This window comes from Naegleria gruberi, assembly GCF_000004985.1.
Source record: "Naegleria gruberi genomic scaffold NAEGRscaffold_13, whole genome shotgun sequence".
Lineage (NCBI taxonomy): Eukaryota > Heterolobosea > Eutetramitea > Acrasida > Naegleriidae > Naegleria > Naegleria gruberi.
Window position 1 is genome coordinate 131277 of NW_003163314.1, and position 27585 is coordinate 158861.

A 27585-nucleotide genomic window follows, 5' to 3' on the forward strand; every position below is an offset into this window, starting at 1 on the left:
CCAAACTCGTGAAATTCTATTGTAACATGTTTCTCATTGATAAGAAGCTTGAATTGGTTTGGGCTTCAACTGGATCTCTCTACAATCCTGAATGGTACGATTCAAGAAATGCAACCAGTAACATTGTAGTCACTAATGTTTTCAAACCTGCTCTCATGGACACATTCACCAAAACAGTCTACGAAAAAGGAATTGTTGAAACTACCCAAAAAAGGAAAAAATAACAATTATTACCTATATCAATATTTATATTAAAACTCTCTTGTATGTAATTAAATATTCAGGATAGCATTGATTCCTATCATAGATAATATATTCATTGTAGGTGTGTTGTGATACCGACTTGGATCTTCCAATAACACTGTCATAAACTCTTCCATTTGAGTTTTCAATGACAGGTGGTCTTCTTTCATTTCTCATCTTTTCCCTTGTTTTGAAAACCATCTGACCTAACAGAACTCTACTGAGAAATATAAAACACTCACCATCCTTATTCGAAACACAATATTGATCACTCTTACTACAGCAATCAGCAAAGTATATTCCAGCTCCAAACAAACCACTCAAAGCACTCAATCTTTCATCAAAGCCGTGTTCTGAAATGATTGACTTGACTACTTCTGTTGTTCCATGCCATAAATAAACTTCATTCACATTGGAATCTAATTCACACATTTCGTCAACAAAATCATTTCTAATTGGTATATCCATTACCTTCTTTTTATCCTTATAGGAAATTAGGTGTTTCTTCTTTGATAGATACATTTCATAAAGTGATAAATTCTCAATTCTTTCCACTTTTAGAACTTGTAACTTGTTATATGGAAATGAATCTTTTTCATGGTTTCGTTTCTTTCCTAATGTAATTGTTACACATGTCTTATCCAATAAATCTTGAATATCCTCTTTTAATTCAGCGGTAACATCTATAATTGACATGTTATTTTGATTTGATTTCCAATAGGAAGGCTTTTGTTTCGTTTCCTTTCTTCTTGTCCCACGAAAGAATTCATGTCTTAATAACTCAGATGCAGATAAAGTACAAATTTCTTCACGAATATTAATTGAGTCCATTAGCGTTTTCAAAAGAGATGAATATTCATCGAGTCGTTCCATTGACATGATGTCAATTACCATTTTCACGAAACAAAACATTTCTTTCTGGAATGGTAATTTGTTTCCCTTTTCCTCTATTTTCACAACATTATCAAATCCATCCAATATTAATTTAACTTGTTCATCTTCAATAATTTTCACATACACATTCGCAGCTCTAATATTTCCATGAACAAATGAATAGGTATGAAAATGATGAATGGCTGAAAGAATCTGAAACCAAATATCTTCCCATCCTGATCTAATGGATGAAAAATCTTTCAATGTTCCAATTGAGTAATATGGCATAACAATACAAAGTTTATCTTGACAAAGATAAAATCCAATTAATTCTGCAATATTTGAATGTTTGATTTTCTCTAGAATTTCAACTTGTTCAATTACCATTTCAATTTTATCCAATGAATATTGTTTAACACGATAGAAAATATTCGAATTCTTATCAACTGCCTCAATAAGCATATAATTCAGAAATGCAGTTTCACTAATTGTAGTCAATTCCAAAGTGCTTACATCTTGAATTCCTATAATTTCTGATAGTAAATCATAGAATCCTGATCGATAGAGTGTAATTGATTTGTTTCGAATATCATTTCTGTTAATTTGAAGAGTTTCGAGTTCAGTTTCTTGTTCCATAATTTTTAGACAGGGCGCAGTTGATGTTGAGTTGTTTGTTTCCCACAATTTTTTCTCAATTTCAATTGATCTTTTGCGTGCTTCAATGTTCTCACTCATTAATTTGTAATTAATTCCATATTTAGAAATATCAAATTTAGAAATTATTGTTAAAGTTAATTGCATATTTTTAAATTCATTACAGATGGTAGTAATATTATTGATAAAATCAAGGCAATTATTTTTCATATCATCAATAAAGTAGCAATATCCTTTCAATTTCTTTTTCAATAAATGATACAATTCCAAATTTGGATTTTCTTTCAATAAGGAAAATAATTTTGAAATGGAATCTCCAATATCATTTGTATCATTGCTTATTTCTGAAAATTCAAGTGTTGAAATATTACTTGAAAAATTTGAAAGAAAATTTGCAACTCCACTCAATTGCTTATTACATGTATTAATCCATTTCTCCAAATTAGTCGAATATTCTTCAAATGTTAATTCCAATTCTTCATAATTCGATATTTCATTACATGGAATTTCTTCTCCACCATTCAAAAATTCATTAATTTCTTTAGAAATTTCACTCAAACTCTTTACAAATTCAATAAGAAAATTTCCATAATCACTTTTCTTAATTTGATTATTCATTGATTCATGGATTTGAAATTTGCTTCGAAATTCAATTAAATCTTGAGGATTTTGTGATGAATAAATCGATTTTGAATTAATTTGGATAGGGCTGAGAAGATTCTTAATATCTGTAAACTTTTTCATGTCATATTCGTTAATTATGATATTTCTAATAAGTCTATCAGTGGTAAATCTTATAGTTTCCAATTGATTTTTCCTATTTTTGTATTCGAAACCTAATTGGGAAAGCTCTGTAAATATTGATGCAAAATGAATGAATTTAATTTCTATTGGAGATGTGCTAGTAGATGCTTGACTCACTTCTACATTAATTTCTTTTGTTTCCACATTAGTCTTATTTCTTTTTTCAGATTTCATTTCCTTTTGAATCGTTTTTATGGATTTCCCGCCACATTTCAATGCTATTGATATTTTGATATTAGGATGTTCTAATAATAATTTTCACAATTTCAATTTTATCTCTTTCGCAAGCAACTTGCAAAGGTGTTTTAACCTTCCAAAATTGGTAAAATAAAAACTTGCAAATTAATACTTACCATCTTTAATCTTAAAACTCAATTAATTAAATATCAAACTTACATTCTGAATAATTCAATAAATGTATACTCATCATTAACAAGTTACTTACACCCTTATTAACATCCAATTCATTTGATTCCAATAATAATTTCACAATTTCAAGATGACCATCATAACATGCAATAAACAAACAAGTTTGTTCTGATTCTACACCACAAAATGTCTTGAATAACAAGCTAATAAGTATTCATTTTGCTTCAAATCATACTTACTTCATTGACATTGACAAGTGACAGTAAATATTTGACAATCTCAACATTTCCACTTCTACAAGCATGATACAATGGAACCTAAACACATTTAACAATATATGATGATATAAAACCTACTCCGATTCTTGGATTTACCTTCTTTTCTTCTAACAAGTATTTTGTAATTCTTGTTGAATTATTAGAAATTGATTCTTCTAATAGAGTTTTGTTCGAAACAAGAGTTTTTGAAAAATCGGACAAGGATTCAGCTAATGAAATGAATTGCTCTAAATTATCACTTGAAATTGACGAGATTACTTTCTTCTCAAGTTTCTTTTTCAACATTTTTTTTAAACTAAACTTTTAATTCTTTTTTGACACTCTGACAATTACTTTTGCCTTCTCATAAATACTTCTCGATTGCAACTGCATTAGGGATGGAAAGACTGTGCACTGAATCTTTGGAATGGTTGTGTTATTTCTTGCATCTTGTTCGTATGGATTAAAATTGTCCTTTGCTTTATACCAAACGAATTCCAACTTTTTTGAATTGGTAAACATTTTCATGTAGAGTTCAATTGCCTTATCAAGTAATTCTGAGGTTAGATTACTAACTTCCCGATCTCTACAAATATGCTCAGGATTCTCAACTTTGAATTTGTTGAAAACGTGTTCAATGGAGGTGAAAATCTCATTGTGGCAGCTTTTGAGTAGTTTTTTCTTATCTGAATCTTCCAATGGCTTGCATCCATAACCTAATTTCTTGTCTTTCAATCTGTGTTGTAATGATTTGCCCTTATTGTCGTCTTGAGCTGGTGAAAAGAGGTATTTGGCTAATTCCATTTCAATTTCACATTCAAAATCTTGTGCTACATCATCTCCATTAAGATTTTCACTCATTTCTTCACAAAGAGAACCCAATGAATTCTTAATTTCAAAATAAGCATCCTTAATTGACTTGGTGGTATTGTCGGAGAAATTGTTCATCTCAAGAGCTGGATCATGTTCTGCTTTGACAATTCTAAAATTATCTTCAAGTTGAGCAATCTTTGATTCTAAACCATTTTTCAGTTCGATTAGTGCTTCTTTTTCTTTCTCAAATCTTGATTGGTTTTCACTTGCTTCGGTTCTCATTCTGTTTTTATCCTTTTCCAGATTTGAGATTTTACTTTCAAGAGATTGAAGGTTTGCCTGGAGTTCAAGTGTGTCATTTTTAAGATCCTTATTATCACTTCTCAAATCTTCAAGCTTTTTGGTTGTATTTTTGTGGCTGTCTTGTTCAGTCTTCAACTTTTGTTTAGTTTCATCATGTTCACTTCTCAATTTGTTGAAATTCTTTTCTAAAGTGTCCTTTTCCTTCTTGAGATCTGTAAATTCTTTTTTCTTTGTATTCAATTCAGTAATCTTTTGATCTTTTTCACTAACCAATTGCTTTTCACGGTTCTGCAAATCATCATTTTCTTTCTTTAATTTCTTCTCATTATCTCTTGCTTCATTGCTTTCTTTGGTTAATTTTTTAATTCTTTCATCTTGATTTTGGGATTTTTCTAATGAGATTGATTTAAGGAATTCAACAAGTTTCTTATCAACTTGTACAGTGTCTAATATGTCTCTTAATCTGTCAACTTCCTTGGTATGCTTTTCTGACTCTTCCTGGATGTGGTTAACTTTGTTTTTTTCCTTATCAAGATTACTTTGGAGAATAGAAACTTGTTTTCTTTGACTCTCTAAATCTTGTTTAACCTTGTCAAGTTCGTGTTGGAGGATTTGTGCTACATTCTTTTCCTGGTCCCAATTACTTTGCAGATTGGAGGTTGTTAGCTTTTCTTTATTAAAGGCCTCTTCAATTGACTTGAGTTGAGTTTGAAGTTGTGAAATTCTTTTTTGATAATGGGAGGGATCTACTTCTTGTGTTGGGGGTGGAACATCACTTGTTGGTTGTTGTTGGGGTTTGATGGTGGATGATGGTTTATTTGAATTGGATTCGTTTGTCATTTTTTTTAAAGACGTACGAAAATTTGACGAGTTGTAATGTAATTTTGAAACCTGCATTCCGTGTTCCGTTCTGTGAATTGACGAGTCATCATTCACTTGTCAAATGTTTAACTATCAAACAAATAATCAAAAAAATGGGATTCTTTGGGTTTTTCAGTGATGACAATAAAGAAGAAATAAAGAAGGAGTTGAAGGCGGCAAAGGAACAAATTGAATACCAAAAGAAAGAGGTAGAAAGCCAGCGAAACAAAATTATAACATTAGAAACAAATAACACCAATTTGCAAACTAGAAACACAACTTTACTCCAAGAATTTAAAATTTTAAACCCGAAACTTGAAAAATTAACACTTGAAAAACAAAATTGCGAATATATTTCCTCTCAATATCAAGCAAAAGCACAAGAATTGAACAAGAAATTACAAGAACTCGACAAGCAGTACAATTCCACTGTTCAAAATCTCAACACTGAATTACAATCTTGTAAATTTCAATTCAATCAAGCAATCACTGAGTGGAAGCAAGAGAAGAACAAATTTGAATTAGAATTGAAAAGTGTAAAACAATCAAGAGATCAACAAATTTCTTATTCCACTCAATTACATTCAGCATTGACTGAAGAAAGAGAGAATTTCATAAACTTGTCCCAAACCAAAGAACAAGAAATTGAAAAGTTGAAAGCTGACATTATTTTAATCAAAGCTCAAAATGATCCAGCACTTGTTGTCAATGATTTCTCAGATGAAAGTCCTAAACAAATTAGAGATTTGTATCTTCAATCAAAATCAAGTATTGACACTTTGACAACAACCTTGGAAGACAATTTGACAGAAGATGAACAAGAACAATTGGAAATTATTATAGCCAAGACACTCTTTGAGAAATTAGAAGAGACTGTTATGAAATTTGTGTGTGAAACAAAACAAGTTGACAGCAGTGATAGAAAGCTCATTGGTGAATTATTGAAATCAGATATTGAAATGAGAAAGCTTGTTATTTATCATACTTCAGTTGGATTAATGAATCAAATTAAGGAACAATTTGCCAGTTTTAGTAATTTTATTGAAAATTGTAAAGATGAAGAAAGAATTCAAATTCAAAATGAAATTGACACAATGTCAACAAGTTCAATTTCAATGCTAGCAATGATCTTGAGAAATGAGCAAAATATTGGTTTCGTTTGGTATAAACCAAAATCAGATTTCAATACTTTAGAACAAAGATCAAGAAATGCTGATAAGAAAATTGTAATTGATACTTGCATTTATCCTTGTTTAATGTTGAAGGGATCAAGAAGTGTTTTTGAACAAGCAGTTGTTACAACAAAATTAACAAAACACAAATAAATATTTACAAATATTACAAAATATTTAAAAATATTGAAAAAATTACTGTAAATTTTGATCATCACACTAAATCTGCATTAACTTTCTACACAATTGTAGTTGACGGAATTTACGGAATTGAAAATTGTAATATGACTTAATTTGACATGGGAAGTGTCCATTTCAACACGTCATGTCAAAGTTTCTAATTATCAATTCTCAAAAAACAAAAAAAATATGAGCACCAGCACCCTCATCAAACCACAAGCAGGTAAAAACTTTGTCGTTTGCATTGACTTTGGATCTTCAGGTTCTGGCAGTTCAATTCTCTTCGTAAAGGATGAAGATAAAATTTTCACTCTCAAAACTTATCCAGACTCCCCTAACGTAGTTTACAATAAGAATATGTCATGTATTTTATATGAAGATGGTAAGAGACATAGTATTGGTTATACTGCTAGAAAGACAATGTTCTTTGAAAATGATGACGAAGATTCAGATGAAGATTCCGGTGAAGATTCGGATAGAGATTCAGATAGTGAAAGTGAAGAATCTCATGGATCAACTTCAACTGCTCCATCAAAAAAATCAGCAACTCCACTAAAAGATAGAAAATTTATCAGAGATTTAAAAATTCAATTCATGGAAGCAACAAAAGATGAGAAGGAAATTTCAATTCCAGAAATAGTAATTTCCAATGATGGAACAACCAAATCTTTACTTGATGTGATGGCAGATTACTTATCCATGTTATTCACAGATTTTATCATGAAGAGTTTAAAGAATAACGATAGCTCTGTTAAGAAAACTGATGTTCGTTGGTGCATTACAGTTCCCGCCAACTATTCAGAACATCAAAAATCCCTAATGAGGAAAGTGGCATGTAAGGCAAAGATTATAGATAAGGAAAATTGTGATGAGAGTGATTTGATTATCATTTCTGAACCAGATGCTGCTACCATGTTCTGTATGAAACATAAGGCTAAATCTAAACCACTTACAAATGGTGAAACTTTTATGGTAGTTGATGCTGGTGGTGGTACTGTAGATGGTAAGTTTGAGAAATTCTTGATTTAACATTTAAATTCTGTAACAGTCAGTTGTCATATGCTTGAAAATGGTAAATTGAAAGAGTTGGCAGTTCAAAAGGCAGAGCTATGTGGTTCTACATTTATTGATAGAGAATTTATTAAGATTTTAGAAGAAAATTGTGATAATTTCAAAGAATTTACAGAGAAAAATCCAGAAACTCTTGTCAAGATATTATCAATTTGGGAAGATGTTAAGAGAGGTACTTTGACAGTTGACAAGAAATTGACATTTGACACATCTCCAATGTTTAAAAAAGCAAAACCTAATAGTTCAATTTACAAATCAAGATCTACCAAGATTGCATTAACAGATGAACAAATGAAAAGAATATTTGACAGTCAAGTGTCAAAAGCACTCAAATTGATTGATGAAGTTTATAGAGATTATGAAGAAGATTATCCAAGTAGAAAGATGGATCACTTATTTATTGTTGGTGGTTTAGGAGATAATGGTTATTTCCAAAATCGTATTAAGGAAAGATTTGAAAAGAAATTTAAGGAAATTTTAATTCCACTTTTCTGTTCGACAGCTGTCATGGAAGGAGGTGCATTACTTGCTAAGGATCCATCATTCGTTCAAGAAAATCAAAGTTATCATATGGTGTTGGTGTCATGGAAGAATTTGAAGAAGGGCATCATGCTGAAAGCAAGTACAAGGTCATTAATGGTAAACATATGGCAGTTGACGTGTTGGATGTTTTTGTTGAACAACGTGAAGAAGTTGAAATTGATAGAGAAATTGTTAGAGAATATGAATGTTTACCAGGTGCTACTCAAATTGATGTTGTTCTCTATTCATCTATTAAGAGAAGAGAAGCAATTCCTTATATTGATTCACCACTAGTTTCTAAAGAGGAAACAATTACAATTCCTTTTAGAGATTCATCAAAGGAGGCAGATAGAAGAGTTTTTATTAAATTCTTCTTTGGTAAATCAGAATTAATGATTACTGTTGAAAATGCACAAGGTGAAGTTAAGGAAATTAAGAGAGATTTTGAAGCAAACTCACTTGCCCTAAAATAAATAGTTGAAATTCCATTCACAAAAATCTTAATATTTATTAGTATGAGCGAAATATAACCTCAATATCATTATTACAATCTGATCTTTTTCGTTTATCAAAACTGTAGAAAGCTTTTTTTGAACTGTAGTCACTCTCGAATCGTGATTCATTGTAAAACTTGTCAAACTTACCGATCAGAATTCCGTATGACGTACGATTTCTCATTTCTCATCAGTTTATTCTGTTCCATTAACACACAAAAAAAATGTCATCATCAACTGTTCCTGTTCGTTCAGGTTCCCTCAACAAGAAGAAAGTTGTCATTTCCATTGATTTTGGTACATCAAGAACTGGTTTCTGTTATTCACTCACCAATGATGTGAAAAAGACTCGAGTTAAGAATACCTCATGGAAAGATGCACCAAGTGGAGTTTCATTCCCAAAGACTCTCACTCAATTACTTTATGAAAAGAGTGATACAAGAAAACCTGTTGCTTGGGGTTACACTTCACTTGACATGTTGTCAAGAGAATTTGAAGATGAGAGTGAATCTGATGAAGATGAAGAAGGTGGTGAAGAGATTCCAGCACAAAATAGCAAGTATTATCATTTCAAGACATTCAAAATGGGATTATTCAATAATCCATCTGGTATGGTGAAGGATACAACTGGTGTTTTTGAAAAGAATGTTGGTGAATTGATAGTTGACTATTTGAAATTATTATTCCATGATCAGATTAAGCCAACTGTTGAGAAATCATTGGGATCTAAATTGAATCTTGATGAAGTTACTTGGTGTTTAACAGTTCCAGCCATTTGGAAAGATGAACAAAAATCAGATATGAGATTAGCTGCTTACACTGCTGGTTTAACAAAGACACCTGAAGCATCTTCTGATGATTTTAAGATTATTCTTGAACCAGAAGGAGCTGCTGCTTATTGTATGGAATATCAAGCTTCTAAAGGTAAACCATTGAGAGAGGGCGAATCATTCCTTGTTTGTGATCTTGGTGGTGGTACAGTTGACTTGACATGTCATAAATTTGAAAAGGCAAGATTGAGAGAATTAGCTGAAGGATCTGGTGATGCATGTGGTTCTACATATTTAGATGATGCTTTTATTATTTATTTGGAAGAATGTTTTGGTAAGAAATTTGTTGAAACCTTAAGGAAAAAGTATGGCCAAACTTATTTGGACATTTTAAAGATTTGGGAAAGAACAAAAGTTACAACAACAGATTTAACAAAAGATATTAATGTTGATATGCCTGGTCAATTAAGTAGTTTTTTAGAAAGTGCCAATGTTAAAAGTGATAAATTCAGAGCTAAAAGAGGTCAACTCAAAATTACAAGTGAAGCTTTACAAACAATTTATCAAGATTCATTAGAAAAAACAAGAAATCTTGTTGAAAAGCAATTAGAAACAATCCAATCAGAGACTGGTAAAATGGTTGATTATATTTTCATAGTTGGTGGTTTTGGTGCTTCCAAAGTAGTTCAAAACTTTCTAATTGACAATTTCTCTTCACAAGTTAAGGGAATTGTAATTCCAAATGAACCTGCTGAAGCTGTTGTTGATGGTGCTGCATTATTAGGTATTGATGATTCATTAATTTCAACACGTAGAATGAGAATGACTTATGGAGTTAAAGCTCAAAAAGGAAGTGAAGAAATATTCGATACTTTTGTAATTGCTAATCAAGAACTTGAAGTTGATCAAGGAATTTCAAGAGAATACAAAGTTCAAAGAGCTAATCAACAAGCTATGAAAATAATCATCTACAGCACTAAATTGAAATCAATTACAAAAGTTGACGAAACTAAATGTCATAAGATTGGTGAAATTCAAGTACATATGACAGATATGACAGGTGGCATGGATAGAATAGTGAAAGTTACAATGTATTTTGGTAGATCAGAAACTAGAGTTACTGCCATTGAAAAGAATACTGGAATTGAGTATAGTGCATTAATTAAGTATGATGGTGAATTATTTTCACATGGTGAAAGTATTGCTGACACTCCACCAGTTCAACCTCACCATTTGTAAGTATAGAATGTTATATTGAAGTTTACAATTTCTAACTGTTAAAAGAATTTTTGCAAATGATGTTTCAGGATCAATGTGGGCAAGAGATGCTTTACCAACAATGAGTTTACTTAAAGTAAGTATTCTTCCATGATGTTTTTTACTAATATTCAATTAGACCTCTCATAATAACAGAGTAGGAGCACTTTATGAAGCATGTTATGCCTTTTTAGAAACAAGAAAAGAAACTTCAGATATTTCATCGTGTATTCTTCATAATCATGATTCAATCATTATTTATGATAAAAAACCTGCAACTCCATCACTTGTTTCTGATTACATGATGAAATATAATGCCGACGGTGGCAACAACTTTTTAAAAGTATTCGAAACTGTCGAACAAGTTCTCAAATCGAGTAATAACGAGGAATTCAAACCAATAGTTTTCTTTATGACAGATGGTGCTTGGCACGACGACGGAGCACCTGCCTACTTGGAAGGCTTAATGTTAAGATATCCAGATTTAACAGTTCATGTCATTAATTTGGGTAGTTCAATTAATTTTGAATTGATGAATAGAATTGCAAAGATTGGTAGAGGAACCATTTCAACATCTGGAATGAGCGCTGTAGAATTGAAGAGTACCTATCTCAGCTTGCTTCCTTACTTGGATTAATAATATTTCCCATAAAACATTCCCATGGTGGATATCCTTGTATTGTACAATATTATGAAACTAATAGTATTAATGAATAATTTAATAAAAAGTATTGGTAGTACTACCAATTTGGTTGTGGATTTTTAGTTCTAGATTGATATTTTCTATCAAACATTTGATATAAATAACCTTCACACATTCCTTGTACTTTGTTGAAATGACATCTAACAAATGGATCAATTTTAGATGCTAAAATAGTTCTCTTAACATTTGGTCCTAAAATTGGTAATAAGAATTTCTTAAACCACCAATTACCACCTTTAGCATCTAATTGTAAATCAACCATTGTTGCCATAATATATGGTGGAATATAAATTCTATAAACACGTGTTTGGAACTCTTCAAATGTTTTGTAATCAATTGTAGAAACATCTCTTCTTAAAATTTCATCTAAAATTAATTGACATTCTGTCATACATGTAACACCTTGTCCATAGACAGGATTTAATGATCCAACTATTTGCAATTAGTTAATGAATTAATCAATTAGTCAATTAGTAAATGAATCAATCTTAATAAATCTTAATAAAATTGCTTACCTGAATCACCAAGTGCAAGGAAATTTTCAAGAACATGTTGATTTCCATTTTCATCCTTATATTGTGTAATCTTTTCCCAATGATTTAAAACAGTTCCATCCTTCTTATAATTTGACCAATCAATAACTGGACCTTGTTCTAAATCACAATGTTCAAAGAATAATTTAGTCTTTTCTGAAATATCAGGTGAAACCTTACTTAAATAATCAATACAATCTTCATGATTCTTAATTTTAACACATTCTGGATTTTTACTACCAGTTTCACCAATAATAAACATTCCCTTATCTTGTGAAACTCTATAGTAAATCATACCACTTTTAGTTGGAAAACCAACATTACCAATATATGCCCAAACAGGTGTTTTACCATCTTTTTTAAAGAATCCATCTTGCATATTTGGATCTTTCAATTTGTAAATTGCTGAAGTGTAGGTTGTTGTGAGAATAATCTTACTCTTTTCCATTTCAAATTTTCTATTAGAATCTTTGGAAAATTCTTCTTCAACCCAAATTGGTGTTTGAGTTGTTAAACCTGAACAATCAATTACTAAATCTCCATAAACTTGTTCACCTTCTTGTAATTTAACACCTTTAACACGATGAATAATTTTAGAATCTTGTGTTTGAACCTTTTCAAATATTAAACCACTAACTGTTTGATCATCTCTGAATTGAATTTTACCCAATGGTGATGAATTTTCATCAATAGTACTACTATTATTACTACTATTATTACTATTACTATTATTATTGGTGTTGACATTAGTTGAAGTAGATGATTTTCCAATTAATGATGAAGAATTCTTATTAATATTCATAATTAAATCTCTAATATAAGATTCAATTTGATATCTTGTCATTTGATAACCAGGTGGACAAATAGTTTGACCTTCAATTAAACCACATAATTTATCAGATTTACCATCAATGGCAGCATAATCTGTATTTTCAATTAAAATTTTAAAAGCTCCCATCTTTTCAATTTCATTAATAAAATCAATATTTAAATAACCACCAAATAATTTCTTGAAAATTGTAATACATCTCAATAAAAAAATGTGAGTTTGAGTTCCTTGTGGAGCAGTTGACTATTACAATAATATTTAATATTAAATATTAAATTACAATATTTAACATACCTTGTTAGTTTCATATCTCTTCTTTTCAAATAAAATAACATTTTCAAAATGGAAACAAGCATTGAGTGCAGTTGTAATACCACCAATACTACCACCAATAATAATACATGTACCTTTCTTTTTCTTATCTGAAACTTGTCCAAGTTTAGAATTTTCCAATTTGACTTGAGCATCAAAGAATGGTTTAATATTATTTAACCAATAATAATAGGCATAACATGGAAGTGCAACTAGTGCAGACAATGCAAGATATCCTAACATTTTGGACTATAGTATAGTTTAGGTGTTGAATTAATAATTATAAATATATTTGTATATTGGAGTGGTGTTATATGATGAAGTGGAGAAGAGTAATATGAATCAACCATTCGTTATATGGTTTAATAGTAATAGTTGTTGTTGTGATAATGATGAGAGGAATGGAGCGGCTATTAACACTTACTTTTTTTTCTATTCGAAAGATTTTAATTGATGCGTGCTGGAATGCTGTCATTCGATTGATTTGGAAAGCTACTTTGAAAGATGGTAGTCAAAATACGGTATGAAACCTTCAACAGTTGATTATCAGATCTGATTACGAATTTTTCAAAAGGCTTTATGAAATTACTGTGAAATAATTGATGAAAATATTATTTCTCAGAACTGGTAATTATTTGGTACCGAGTATTACGACATCTACTGTTACTTTACAGTTTTCCGATTTCAACAGCATCATCAAATGAGAAAAGCCTTATTCCTTGTTACTCCTTCATCAAACACAGATTGTGCTCACTATTAAAAATCAAATGCATTTTTTTAATAATCTAGATTATTGATAAGAATTTTAGCAAACCAAAATGCAATCGAATTAAAATCTGCTCAAACAACTAGTTCTTTCGAATACGTTATTCATGATTGAAAATGGATGTGTAGCTCAGTTGGAAGAGCAAGGAAAACTAGTCCAAGCTGTGTATCAAGTGAAGTGGATGGGAGATGGATGGGAATAAAACTTGATTAAAAAACAGCTAGACTCTGGGACAGATCCCAGGCCCCTGGTCGCACGATCGAAACGTGTCACATCCAATAATATTAATTTTTCATATAAATTGATTGGCAAACAAATATCAACTATGACTAAAATAGTTTATTTACAATTTTAGTAACTTTCTATTACACACGCTTTTAAAGATGAAATAATTATTTCAAATTGTTGTGAACAATTAATATTATGATTTCTTTCTTTGCAAAATTCAATTAATGGAATAAAATTAGCAAGAAAATGAGTTGTAAAAAGAGATCTCTCACCAATTTCAGTTTTAAATTCATTCTCCAAATTGCTAGAATCACAGCAATCGTCACAAATATCAAATGAATCATAACCATCCACTGTTGATTGATAAAATCCTGAACATGTTTGATCACATATTTTACATGTCTTTGTTGATTCAATTTTAAAAATATCAAAATTATTTCCATACTTTTGTTTCATGTTTGGAATCAAGTTACTTATTTCTGATGGTAAATGATTTAATAATTCAAAATATTGTAAAAATTCAACAATACTTCTTCCTACACATGTCAATTTGTGATCATTTAGGTATGATTTGATTAACCATTTTAGTGATTCTTCCATATTTGGCAATGTACCAACACCAACACAATACATGTAAGCTACTCCATATTGTGCAAAGCAATAGTTTTGTTTGGCTGATTTTAACAACCATTCAAGTCCAAGTTTTAAATCTTTTTCATAATATTCACCAGAATAGTAATAAATACCAATCCAATATTGAGCTAAACAATTTCCATTTCCAGCAGATTTGAAATACCAATCTGTTGCTTTTTTGAACTCTTCATTAAGTCTATAATGTCTAGCGAGTTTATGTTGATATTTACTATTTCCTAATTCAGCTCCTTTTAAAAGCCATTTTTCTTTCATTTCTGATGAATTTTTGTTTAATTTTTTCATTTTCTTTATGGCAGGAAAATAATTTAATTCTGCTGATTTTTCCAAAAATGTAATATCCTTATTATATAAATAAATTAAATAGTTAAAAATTGGATTATTGGTTTGTTTGGCACATTTTTTATAAACCTTGTTCAATTTAATTCTACTTTTAATATTTGGTAAATCAATTTCAAATTTTTTTAATTGTTTAATAATTGAATTTGGAGAAATAATTAATTTTTCCAATACTTTTAAACTAAAATCACCACTTAAATATAATTTTTCCAATTTTGTAAATAATTTACAATTAAAAATAGTTTTTAACATTTCAGTATTTACATTATTAAAACTACATTTACAAATTTGTAATACTATTTGACTATTACAAAATTTTTCCATATCCGAAAGTGAAACAAAACGTGTAGAAACCATTTTCAATTTTAAATAGTAATAAATAGACATATCAGACCAATATTTACAAACAAGTCTATGAACCAACCATTCATTTGGTAGATAACTTGAAATGTGTGCTAAAATCTCAGGTGGAATTTCATCATTGAAATTTCGTTTTGATAAATTAGACATTTTTTTTAAAGTTGATCAAAACTCCACAATTTCTAATTCTATTAATAAAAGTGCAAAATCACCATCACGTTTATCACGTTTTGTCAAGTTAGAAAGTTCCAACTCAATTTTATTTAAATAAAATTTCATTGTTTTTGAATATTACTTAATCATTGAGAGTTGATGAAACCAGGCTTCAATACATGTCTTAATGAGCCTTCCGAGTTCTCGCATTGGATTAAAAAAATTGTTTAATATTCTTTACAATCCATTCAACAATGAAGGCTTGATTGAAAGGCTTTCATGAATTAGAACTCATGAACTTGATATTAATATCATTAGAAAAAATATCTTTTCATCATCAACTACCACTCTCTTGTAGAAATATTCATCATCCGATCACATCAAAGTAGTACTGATAGAAACAATTTGCTATTTTGTTCATGGGTAATAAATCTTTTAAACAAGCGAACAACAAATCAATTTCATCAACAAGTTTATCATCACAACCCAATTCCAATTTTAATAACAATAACAACAACAATAATAACATGTATCAAAGAAATACTCATCATCTTAGAACTGGTGGGAAGAGTGTAGTTTTTGGTTGCGGATATAATTCAGCATCATTACTCGGAGTATCACACTCTGATGTTGAAGATAATGGAGTTCATGGATCAAATTCCTTTTCTCAAGATGTAACACAATTTGTTTTCTTATCAACATTACAAGAATTATTGAATAATGATTCTCCTGGACAACATGTTTGTCAAATTGTTGTTCAATTTTCCAAAACCTACTTTTTAACATCTCATGGTCATGTCTATACTTCATTTCCATTAGCAAGAGATGTTCAATTTGATAGTATTTTACCTGATCGTGTTGTGGAAATGAGATCAGGACAGAATAGAACATTATTTAGAACTGAATTTGGTCAAATTTATGTAAAAGCAGATGGTCCACTCTCTAAAATTACTGGAGTTACTAATACACAAGTAAATAATGTAAAATTATTTGGAGTTGGTGGTTTACATTACTGGTTATTAGATGATGAAACTAATCGTTTATATGGTGAAGGAGAAATTAATGGAGCTAGTGTTGAAAAAGTTATAGAATTGAATGATTATTTACAGAAAGATGAAAAAGTTAGAGATATTGTTACAGGTGGTAATTCGTATGTTTTTTTTATTTCATTTTATAGTAACAATTATATATAACATTGTTTAAATAATGATGAATTGAAATTTGAAATTTGATAATAGATTTGTTTTAATAACAAATAAGAATAATATTTATGTATATGGAGAGAAGGAAGCTTTTGGATCAACAGTTGATGAACATTATTCTAAACCAACAAGATTAAGACAATTTGATGGAATGGTAAAATCAGTTGTTTGTGGATGGTATTTTACAATTATTTTAACATTTAATGGACAATTATGGATGGCAGGTAGAAATACATATCAACAACTTTCATCTAAAAATCTATCATCTCATGATAATGTTGTTCAATGGTTTATAGATGATTCATTAGTATTAAATCCAAATGAAGAAATTGATCAAATTGGATCTGGATCAGATCACGTTTTAATATCAACAACAATTGGAAGAATTTTCACAAGAGGAATGAATACATATGGTCAACTTGGTAGAGATAATAGAACTCAATCTGGAGTATTTATGGAACCAAGTTTTAAAAATCAAAATTACAAGGAAATTATTTCTAAATTTGTTGGACCAAAATTTTCAATTTCATTTGCAGATAATAATTTTAATACTTTAAGTTCCTTTTTAATTATTCATTCAGTTAGAGAATCAAAGGAACTTATTCAAATGAGATCAAAACTTTTAAATTGTTCAAAACAATCTTTATTATCAGATTTAGTAATTTTACATTAAAACATTTTAATTTATTATTTAATATATTATTTTGATGATTGTAAAGTTAAAATGATGATCATGTGAGGATTAGTTATTATTGATTCAAGTCATTAGAGATAGATGAATAATAATTGATGAAATTTGAATGAAAATTTATTGTTTTTAGAATGTACTGTCAACATAATTTTTCCATAAAAGTAACAATTGTGAATCTTCGTAATGTTAAATATCAAAAATCAAAAACTGATTGACGTTGTGTAAAACCAAACGTCATCAAAAATCGACTCGTCATTAAAAAAAATATCTGAACAGCTCTTAACAATAACAATCATCATCACCTGTTTCTGATAATAAAATTATTATTATTTGATTATTATCGGTTTCTAATAACAATAGAGGTTAAGTGGCAGTAGAGTAATATAGAAGTTTTTTATAGAAGGAGTAGAAACAAATCATCATCATCATCATCTCTCTCCAGTTACTCACTCCATAACTATATTGTTATCATCATCAATATCATCAATTTATTATTATTATTAATAATATTAAATAGTGTACATATTACAATAATAATAATAATAATATTAAAAAATTAGAATGTCAGGTTTTTCATCACAATCTATTCAAGCATCACTTGTTAGACCATCCAAATATAGACATTTAAATGGATTTGAAACTAAAAGTGAGAGATATGAAAATATTAATGTTGGTTATGGTCAAAAATTAAGTAATACATTAAAAACCAATGGTTCAATCTATGCATTACCATTTAATGTAACAGGTGGTACTTTATCATTTAAATATTTAAATGATTATGGTAGATGGGATGAAAAATTACAAAATTATGGAATTATTAAGGCTCACAAGGGAAGATTATCAGATTTTGATATTTCCCCTTTTAGAAATAGAGATCATTTAGTAACTGTTTCTAATTCTGATAATATTATTAGATATTGGAAATTACCTACAAATAATAATGATAATGATAATAATAGCAATGATATTTCTTCTTCTAATATTACTTCTACTAATACTTCCAATATAAATGGTAATAATACTATATATAGAACCTATGAAGAAATGGATTGTGATTTGGAATTAAATGATACAAATAATACAAAATCAACTATTAGTAGAATATCATTTAATCCACTTGTTGATAATTCACTTGTTAGTATTCAAGGAGATTTAATCCATTTTTGGGATGTTGAAAAAAAGAAAATTTTAAATTCAATTCAAAATTTACCAAATCCATCAATTTCTAGTAAAACATTACCAACAGTTGAAAGTTTAGGATGGAATGAATATGGTAATTTATTTATATGTGGTACAAATGATCGTTCCATTAGAATTTATGATATTAGATTATCTTCCAATTATAGTAATAATAATAATAATAATAATAATCAATCTAATAATCAACAAATATGTATAACTGAAGGACATTCAAGTATGAAACCATTTCAAACATTATATTGTGAAAATATGTATATATGTAGTGTTGGATTTTCTAAAAATGGAGGTAGAGAATTAGCCATGTATGATATTAGAAAAGATTTGAAATGTTTACAAAGAATTTCCATTGATAATGGTGGTTCAGTTTTAACACCATTTTATGATTCAGATATTAAATTACTATATTTAGTAGGTAGAGGAGATGGTAATATTAGATTTTATGAATTAGAAGGTGGTATTATGCATTATTTAAATGATTATAATTGTCAATCTACATCTGCATCTGTTGATTGGTTACCAAAATGGAAATTAAATGTTAATAATTTTGAATTGGCTAAATTTTTAAGATTAACAAATGAAAAAACAATTGAAACTCTTTCAATGAGAGTTTCTAGAAAATCAAATATTGAACAATATTTTCAAGAAGATATATTTCCAGATACTTGGAATGGTCAACCTATTTATAATAATACTAATCAATGGTTAAATACTATTATTAATAATAATACTACTTCTATTAATAATAATACTATACAAAGTAATATTAATAATAGTAATGGTAATGGTAATGAAAATTTGAATGAAAATGAATTATTACAAACTAGACCAACCATGTCATTAAAACCATCTGATAAAATATCTATCTATGATGTACCTATTAGTGAAGGTGGTAAAATTAGACCATCCACTACTAATTTAAGTAAATTACATTCATCATCATCTTTAAATAGTATTGAAAATACTCCAACTACTACATTAGATACCCCAACTACTATTACAAATTATAATACAAATGAACAAGTTGATGATGAATTTAAAGATTTAAATGAAAATCAACAATTTGATGACAATGAAGAAGAAGAAGAAGAATTAATTACCATTAATACAAATCATCATCATCACCATCATCATCATCATGAACATAATCATAATAATTTTAATGATTTAAATGATATAGATTCATTAATGTCACCAACAGAAGCAACTTCCAAATCCATTTCCATTGGATTAGTTTCTAGTTTAGGTAAAAATGTAGCACTTGCATCAGCTCATATTCCATGGTATAAAAGAATTACAATGGGAATGGGTTATTATTTAGGAATGGCAATGTTTTTAATATTTAAATTTACATTCATTTCAATACCTGTTTGGGTTTATCGTAAATCTACTGGTTACACTCCTCCACCTATTAAGGAACGTTTCGAACAAGTACCTGTTATTAAGGTTATTAAGAAACCTTCAAGAAAAGTTTCATCAAATATCAATTCTTCTACAAGTGTTAAACGTAATATTGTTGGTGGTGGTGCTAATACTAATAATAATAATACTGATAATAATAATATAACACCTACTACACCAAATGATTATATTAAATCATCAGTATCTAATACATCATTATCATTAACTCCACAAACTCCAAGTGGTAGCGGCAATAATTTAATCATTTCAGATCCACTTGCAAGTGAATCAAGTCGATTACTATCACGTGAATATGGTAGAATTATTATGGAAGAATATATTGGTAAATTAACTAAAGAAGATATATTTCCTAAAAGAGCACATGATAAAGATACCAATCTAAAACAAGTTCTTGAAATTGATGTAGTTGACTTGAAAAAAGGTCTCACTCATGTACTAATTTGGGTAAAAGGACGTAAAAAATCGAGAGCAACACTTGCACCACTTTATTGGACAAGTTTAAATCATAATGATTGTTTCATTTTGGATTGTGGTAAAATTTGTTACATTTACAATGGACAATATTCTAACAAATTATGTAGAGCTAAAGCATTAGATATTTCACAAATGATTAAATATAAGGAAAGAGGTGGTGATTGTCAAGTTGTAATTATTGATGGTATTGATTATTCTAATAATGGAAATAATTCTAATAATAATTCTAATAACAATGACATGACACCATTATATAAAAAACAAGTATTACAATTTTGGAAAGAATTAGGATTAACAAGTGAAAATGAATTTTGTGAATTATTAAATATTCACTTTCCTAAAAAGGAAGATTCTAGTAGTAGTAGTAATAATAATGTATTAAACAGATTAAAATTAACAGATAAATCTAAATTTACATCAAAAGATGAATTAAATGATGATTTATATCAACAATTTAATGATTTAGGTCAAAGATTATATAAATTAAATTCAGAAATCTTTGAAGAACTTCCACTAAAAATAGAATTAAATGAAACACAAGATGAATACATAGAAAGAATATCACCATATATGTTAAGTGTTATAAAATTAAATCAAATACCAGGTGGTGAAATTGTAAATTTAAAAGAATTAGAAAATTTATTAAATAATGAAAAGAATTTAATTGATCCAAATAAGGTATCAGAAATTACACAACCATCACATCATGTTTTACATTCTGATCAATGTTACATTTTTGAAAGTTTATTTACAAATGAAGTTTTCTTTTGGAGTGGAAAACAAAGTAATTTAAATATTAGAAAATGGGGAATTGCTATTGCTAAAAAATTAGCACAATATAGATCTTTAAATAATAATCCATTTTCATTGAAAAATCCAATTTTACAACGTTTTAAATCTATTTTAAATAATTCTATTAATATTACTATAAATGGAAGTAATTCTATAAATGGAAATCAATTACCTAATAATAGAAAATATTTATCATCCATTACACGTGTTATAGAAGAAGGTGAACATTCTATTTATAAACAAAAATTTAGTGATTATCCAGGAATGTTAATGATTCAAACACAATCACAAGAATCACGTGGAAATGTTGCAGAAAAAAAGAAACAATCAAAAATTAATTTTTTAGAATTATTAAAATCTAAAAATAATTTAAAAGAAGAATTAAAATCTAATTCACAAAAACAATTTATTGATCCAACTTTAGTAACTACCATATATAGTAGTAAAATTAGAATGTGGAGAGTGAGTGATTTTCAAAAAATACCATATCAACATTTAGGTCATTTCTTTACAGGTGATGCATTTATTATTTTATTTACCTATACAAAAATAGAAGGTGGTAAATCTTTCCATAAATTATTCTTTTGGCAAGGAAGAGATATTAAAAAGAAAGATAAAGGAACATCTGCATATAAAACTGTTGAAATTAATGAAATGATTGATGAAGGTGTTGTAGAAAATCAAATTAGAGTTGTACAAGATAAGGAACCTAAACTATTTTTAGATTTATTTAAATTTAACCCAAATAGTATGGAAGAGAGTACTACTATTGAAAATGATAAACATTATAAGAAGGTACCTTATTTTATTCATAAGGGTAAATATAGACCTTCTGTTTTGGAATCTTTTGAAAAGGCTAACAAATTATCTTCTATTATTGGTAATATTTCTAATAATAATAATAATGGAAATATTAATCCAAAATCATCACCATTACCAAAATTAAATATTTCTAATAATACAAATGATAATAATAATACAAATAATACCACTACAACTACACCAACAACACCTACAATTTCAAATGATGAAGAAATGAATCTTGCACCTGTTAAATTATTTACTTCCATAAATGGAAATTTAGATGAAAATGAAAAATTTTCACCTCAAATTTTACAATTCCAAACAGAAATGATTGAAAGAATAATTTCTAAAAATATAAAATTAGAATATTTAAAATCCTATGATTTTAGAAATGGAATTTTATGTGAAACTGATGATTTACATCCAAATTATTTAAATCCATTTAATTTAATAATTTTTTCAAATTTAAATTTTAATGTTTATTTAAATAGAATTGAACTAAATAAGGAAATTGAACAAGATGATTTAAAAACTATTATTTATTATGGAAAATATTGTAAAGAATCTGATAAGAAATTTATTGAAAATAATGTTTTAAATTTATTTAATAATAATAATATAATTACTATAAATGGAAATAATCAAGAATTATTAGAAAATGTATTTACTAAGGAAATTGATCCAACATTTGAATATTTTATTTCTAGATTTAATAATTATTTAAATACTTTTGAATTTAAAAATAATTATAATATTTCCTTTTATAATATTAATGATCATTCAGGTGAATTTACTTTAAATAGATTGGATCCATTTGGTGAAATTGATTTATCTTCTTCACAAGCCTTTATTTTAGATTGTCTTGATTTAGAAGGTAAAATCTATGTTTGGATTGGAATGTTATGTAATATTGAAACAAAGAAATTTGCACTTTCAACTACCATTCAATATTACTATACATGGAAATCACAAACTTGTAATGATGAATTTTATAAGAAGAAACCTCAAAATGATGACATGGATGATTTTGATCCAAGTAAATTTTTACAAAAATCAGATGAACAATCATTACTTGTCATTCAAGAAATGGAAGAACCACAAGAATTTACAAAACATTTCATTTCATGGTCAATTAATTCAACTTCATTCAAAGTTAGATTTAAACAATTACAAGATCCAAATTTAATTTCAAAGGGTTTTGTTAAAACACCAAGAACTCCAAGAAGATCAAATATTAATGTTCAAATTTCTAAACATGAAAAGAATTTATTTGAACATTCTTCATCCATTTTTGAAATTGAACATTGTTCAAATGTTTTACAATTATATAACAAATTATTTACTCACAAAACTTATAGTTATGCAATTTTAACAAGTGGTGCAAATATTCCAGAAGGTATTGATAAATCTAAATTAGAATCTTATTTATCAAATGAAGAATTCCAAAAAGTATTTGGAATGGATAAAAAGAAATTTGCTACTTTACAAAATTGGAAACAAACCTCTTTGAAAAAGGAAAAGAATTTATTTTAAATCACTCGCATATATTATTATTAAATTTGTATATTTTTTAAAATGATCATATTCTTTCAAAAGAAGATTAATAATTTGTACATCCATTTTCCTTCATGTACTTTTCTGCATCAAGTCTAGAAGTAAATGATTTAAATTTTGCTCCTTGAAATTGATCAACTTGAATTTTACATTCGTCCCACGTATTAAATATACCTGTTCTTCTACCAATACAAACACAATATAATTTACCACTCTTTGACATTCCACTACTTCCACTTCCACTTCCACTACTACCATAACTTTTAGATGTATTACTGTTACTGTTGGATGTTATTGCTCTTCCAGGATTAAGTTTTGATTTTTTCATAATTTGTGAATGATAAGATGTTCCACTCTGAGTAGAATTTGAATCATTTTTACGTTTCTTTGTATTTCCACCACCACTTGTAAAATCTGATAAATCTAAATTTTGTAAAGTTTCTTCAAATATTTTTCTTCTCTTTTCAAAAGATTCTTCATTCTTTTTTAATAAATTTTCAATAAATAAATCTTTTGAACTTGTATCTTGTGCTGAATATTGTTCTTGTTTTTTAAGTTTGTTATAAAAATCAATTGCTTCTCTATTTATATGTCTAGTTAAATTATATGAATTAAAATTTGTAACTTTTAAATATTTCATTGTTTTTGCACGTGATAATGCAACATAGATTTGACCTGGACTAAACACTGTTGATAAATCAATTACACATTTTTGTAATGTTAATCCTTGTGTTTTATGTACTGTCATGGCTATTATTATTAAATTTAAAAATATAAAATATTAAATATTAAATATTAATATAAATTAAATATTAATATAAAAATATTAAATTATTAAATATTAAATTAAAAAACATACCATAAGCTAATTTTAAAGGAATTTGAATTCTAACACCTTTAGATTTTTTTGGACCATCTGTTTCAAAAATGGTAGGATGTACAATTTTAATAATTTTAATTTCCTTTCCATTTTCTTCTCTTGTAAAAACCACTTTTGGAAATAATTCACCATTTTCATTAATATATTGTTCAGCATATTGTTTAATATTCTTATTTGAACTTTGTAAATCACTTGGTGTTTGTTTAATAAAACCAATAATTTCACCTCTTGTTCCATTCACTAATTGATTTGTAAAATCATTTTTAATTATCATTACTTGTGCTCCAATACGTAAATTAATTTCCTGTGATGCATTAGATGAATTAAAATTTGTTAATATAGCACTTTTAATATATTCTTTAATAGTTGGATGATCTACTTTTGGATCATAATCTCCATATGAAAAAAATGTTTGATCTCTATAAGTATATTGTGGTGGTGATAATTTTAATAATTCTGTATCATTCACTGTATCTACATTCTTATTTAATGTATGAATAACTGTTGCCTTTTCAATTCCATCAAATTTATTATTTTCTAATCTTTTTAATGTTTGTACTATATTATTATTAGTTTGACAACATCTAATAGAATTTAATATTGATATCCATTCTTTTTCTTCCTGTCTAAATACATTACTCAATTCAAATGTATATTTAATTGTACGTTCCCAACATGTAGCTTTAAAACACATTTCCTTTTTTTGATAAATAGTTTCACCATGTTCATTTTTAAATGATTTACTAACAGGTGGTAACTATAAATATATTTGATAGATTTTGAATAGATATTGTAGTAGAATTATTATTATTAGATTAGATTAATGTGAATATGAATATTATATTTTGAGATTAAATTGAATGGTATTAGATTTGATTGGTGTGAATATGATTGAAAATCATTAAAAAAAACAAACCTGTAAGAAATCACCACATAAAATAACTTGAATTCCACCAAATGCAGGTAATTGTTTCATAATAACTTCTTTAGGTGCTCTAGATGCAGCAATTTCAAAGAAACATCTAATTTCAGTTGCAATTGATTCTAATTGATCAAAATATTGACCATCAATCATTGAAATTTCATCAACAATTAAAACATCAACACTTCTCCATTCTTTTTCATTTCTCCAAGCTGTTTTACTATCAACTTTACCATTATCCAATGTTCTAATACCTGCAAATGAGCTAATTAATTTTTAAATAAAGTATTACAATATAATTACAATGTTAAATATAAGTATACTATAATAATTAGAAATATTTACATACTGTATAGTTGATCCACCAATATTAACAGCAGAAATACCAGTTGAAGCAGTCACCACAACTTTCTTTTGTTGAACATTTGATAAAGTTTGAATAATACATTCTAATAAGAAACTTTTACCAGTTCCAGCAACACCTGTAATAAAAACTGAATGTCCTTCCATTACACATTTCAAAACATTCATTTGTTCATCACTTAATTTTGATAACAAGCCTTGATAGGTATCACATTGATTTAAATCAAAACTAGCTAATTCGGGAAATATTGTTGAAGGTAATTCTTGTTGTTTACTTTTCAATTTCATATCATTTGCAAATGATGTAATTGATCCGAGTGTTTTTGGAGGTGCTTTAGTTGTTGTTGCTGTTGATGTTGTTGTACTATTACTAACACCAGTACTAAAGGAAGGCTTTTTAGATGCTGAAGCTTTCTTAATTTTAGGTGGTGCACCTCCTCCGGAAGAAGGCATTGATCTTGGTTTTGGCTTTGCATTTGCAGGTACAAATACTACTCCATTCTTTTCTAACATTATGATGATGAATTTGTGTTCAAAGCCTTTGTTGAATGTTTGAAGGCTTTTTTTTTGATTCAAAGTGTTTTTAACGTTCTATTAAAAATTAGAACATTTTGGCGGGTTGAACGATTCTTGAACTAAGACACTTCTCAATAGAATTTATTAACAGGTAACAATGTCGAAATAACTTTATGATTAAGGGCATCCTGCTAACTCCCACTGATTTAAAAAGTCAGACGAAATTCACTAAAGTGGTAGTAGCATTGAATAATAATAAATAATTTAATTTTAAAATTGTAAAACGAAATGATTATTATTCAATAATATCTTCACTGTTGGAGCACAATTTCCAATAATAATGCGATCATCAATGTCATTGTCATTTCCTTTCACATCATAATCACAAAAAAATCACTGATTCAAATCTATTCAATTAGCCTTTGTATTTGACTCTACTATTGTTGTTTCTCTGATTTTAACGTTTGATTCTCTCCAACTCACCTCTATTGGAGCCTTCATAACTTATAATACTCAACAGCGCTCTCTTTCACGAAATATCACAACACCTCATCAATAATAATTCATTGAAAAAAAACAATTCTATTGTATCATATATATATTGTAGAGCAAAGAGATGAATAACCGATTACTTGATGATGATCATGACGATGATAATGATTCACTCCTTACACCTGGATTAAATCAACAACAACAACAACAACAAGCCTTCAGTAAGTCAACAAATCCAAACTCAACTAGTAGTTTACACGACCGATATGATGATGATGATGATATTTCTGGTGATGAATATTTACCTCATAATTCACTATTATTGAATAATCAAAAAGACTCCAATACAACACAAGCCTCTAAAACAAATAAGAAATGGTGGAATTTAAAAAAGGATCGTAAATCACACGTCGTTTGTTGGATGATGATTTTAGGATCTGGATTATTATTGACTTCTATTGGTATCGTTTCAATGGTTTTATTAGTCATTTACTCTCCAACTCCAAAGGAAATGTATGTTTTCATATCGTTTTGATATATTTAAATAATAATATTATTTTTTACTTCAATATTTTTTATTCAATTAAATGAATGAAAAAATTTTGTAATAATTTTAATAATAATTTTAATAATAATTTAAAAATAGTTTGAATGGTACAAGTCCAATTAGTGAAAAACAATGGAAAGAAATAGTATTAGAAACATTTGGAGTAGTGAGTGGATTTGTTATTGGTATTGGAATAGTTTTATCAGTTACAC

The 27585-nt window shown here is 28.0% G+C and overlaps 10 protein-coding genes and 1 pseudogene across 11 annotated transcripts in view; 7 read left to right on the forward strand and 4 right to left on the reverse strand.

Annotated features, from left to right (window-relative positions):
• Positions 1-246: 246 nt before the first annotated feature.
• NAEGRDRAFT_47537 (uncharacterized protein) lies at positions 247-2748 on the reverse strand (the record flags this gene model as incomplete). Its single annotated transcript, XM_002679516.1, has 1 exon — positions 247-2748. One exon carries the CDS (start codon positions 2746-2748, stop codon positions 247-249), a length of 2502 nt encoding a protein of 833 aa, XP_002679562.1.
• A 776-nt stretch (positions 2749-3524) lies between these two features.
• Positions 3525-5156, reverse strand: NAEGRDRAFT_79006 (uncharacterized protein; the record flags this gene model as incomplete). Its single annotated transcript, XM_002679517.1, has 1 exon — positions 3525-5156. One exon carries the CDS (start codon positions 5154-5156, stop codon positions 3525-3527), a length of 1632 nt encoding a protein of 543 aa, XP_002679563.1.
• Positions 5157-6055: 899 nt separating this feature from the next.
• On the forward strand, positions 6056-6502 carry NAEGRDRAFT_65183 (uncharacterized protein; the record flags this gene model as incomplete). The annotated part of the gene is made up of 1 exon (XM_002679396.1): positions 6056-6502. One exon carries the CDS (start codon positions 6056-6058, stop codon positions 6500-6502), a length of 447 nt encoding a protein of 148 aa, XP_002679442.1.
• Positions 6503-6718: 216 nt separating this feature from the next.
• Positions 6719-8613, forward strand: NAEGRDRAFT_79007 (uncharacterized protein; the record flags this gene model as incomplete). Its single annotated transcript, XM_002679397.1, has 3 exons — positions 6719-7532; positions 7578-8104; positions 8164-8613. The coding sequence occupies 3 exons, from the start codon at positions 6719-6721 to the stop codon at positions 8593-8595; spliced, it is 1773 nt and encodes a 590-aa protein (XP_002679443.1). The 3' UTR covers positions 8596-8613.
• A 219-nt stretch (positions 8614-8832) lies between these two features.
• Positions 8833-11407, forward strand: NAEGRDRAFT_79008 (chaperone protein). The gene is made up of 3 exons (XM_002679398.1): positions 8833-10621; positions 10671-10740; positions 10783-11407. Exons 1-3 carry the CDS (start codon positions 8841-8843, stop codon positions 11278-11280), a joined length of 2349 nt encoding a protein of 782 aa, XP_002679444.1. The 5' UTR covers positions 8833-8840; the 3' UTR covers positions 11281-11407.
• NAEGRDRAFT_65186 (uncharacterized protein) lies at positions 11384-13263 on the reverse strand (the record flags this gene model as incomplete). The annotated part of the gene is made up of 3 exons (XM_002679518.1): positions 11384-11778; positions 11862-12951; positions 13003-13263. 3 exons carry the CDS (start codon positions 13261-13263, stop codon positions 11384-11386), a joined length of 1746 nt encoding a protein of 581 aa, XP_002679564.1.
• A 641-nt stretch (positions 13264-13904) lies between these two features.
• On the forward strand, positions 13905-14064 carry NAEGRDRAFT_t194 (annotated as a pseudogene). Its single transcript has one exon. The product of its transcript is annotated as a tRNA-OTHER (tRNA).
• A 37-nt stretch (positions 14065-14101) lies between these two features.
• NAEGRDRAFT_79009 (TPR repeat domain-containing protein) lies at positions 14102-15514 on the reverse strand (the record flags this gene model as incomplete). The annotated part of the gene is made up of 1 exon (XM_002679519.1): positions 14102-15514. The coding sequence occupies one exon, from the start codon at positions 15512-15514 to the stop codon at positions 14138-14140; it is 1377 nt and encodes a 458-aa protein (XP_002679565.1). The 3' UTR covers positions 14102-14137.
• Positions 15515-16044: 530 nt separating this feature from the next.
• NAEGRDRAFT_65188 (uncharacterized protein) lies at positions 16045-17392 on the forward strand (the record flags this gene model as incomplete). Its single annotated transcript, XM_002679399.1, has 2 exons — positions 16045-16667; positions 16756-17392. The coding sequence occupies 2 exons, from the start codon at positions 16045-16047 to the stop codon at positions 17390-17392; spliced, it is 1260 nt and encodes a 419-aa protein (XP_002679445.1).
• Positions 17393-17971: 579 nt separating this feature from the next.
• Positions 17972-23632, forward strand: NAEGRDRAFT_79010 (coronin; the record flags this gene model as incomplete). Its single annotated transcript, XM_002679400.1, has 1 exon — positions 17972-23632. The coding sequence occupies one exon, from the start codon at positions 17972-17974 to the stop codon at positions 23630-23632; it is 5661 nt and encodes a 1886-aa protein (XP_002679446.1).
• A 3318-nt stretch (positions 23633-26950) lies between these two features.
• Positions 26951-27585, forward strand: part of NAEGRDRAFT_65191 (uncharacterized protein) — a gene marked incomplete at both ends in the record, with an annotated part of 1449 nt that continues 814 nt past the window's right edge. The window contains 3 exons of the mRNA XM_002679401.1: positions 26951-27047; positions 27165-27339; positions 27473-27558. Coding sequence (XP_002679447.1) covers positions 26951-27047; positions 27165-27339; positions 27473-27558 — 358 coding nt within the window. The remainder of the gene's footprint in view (positions 27048-27164; positions 27340-27472; positions 27559-27585) is intronic.

Coding starts and splice junctions, on each gene's coding strand:
- NAEGRDRAFT_79008 (XM_002679398.1), top strand. CDS start 8,841: ATGTCATCATCAACTGTTCCTGTTCGTTCAGGTTCCCTCAACAAGAAG. Junction 10,622..10,670: donor CCAGTTCAACCTCACCATTT/GTAAGTATAGAA, acceptor AACTGTTAAAAG/AATTTTTGCAAATGATGTTT. Junction 10,741..10,782: donor CAACAATGAGTTTACTTAAA/GTAAGTATTCTT, acceptor ATATTCAATTAG/ACCTCTCATAATAACAGAGT.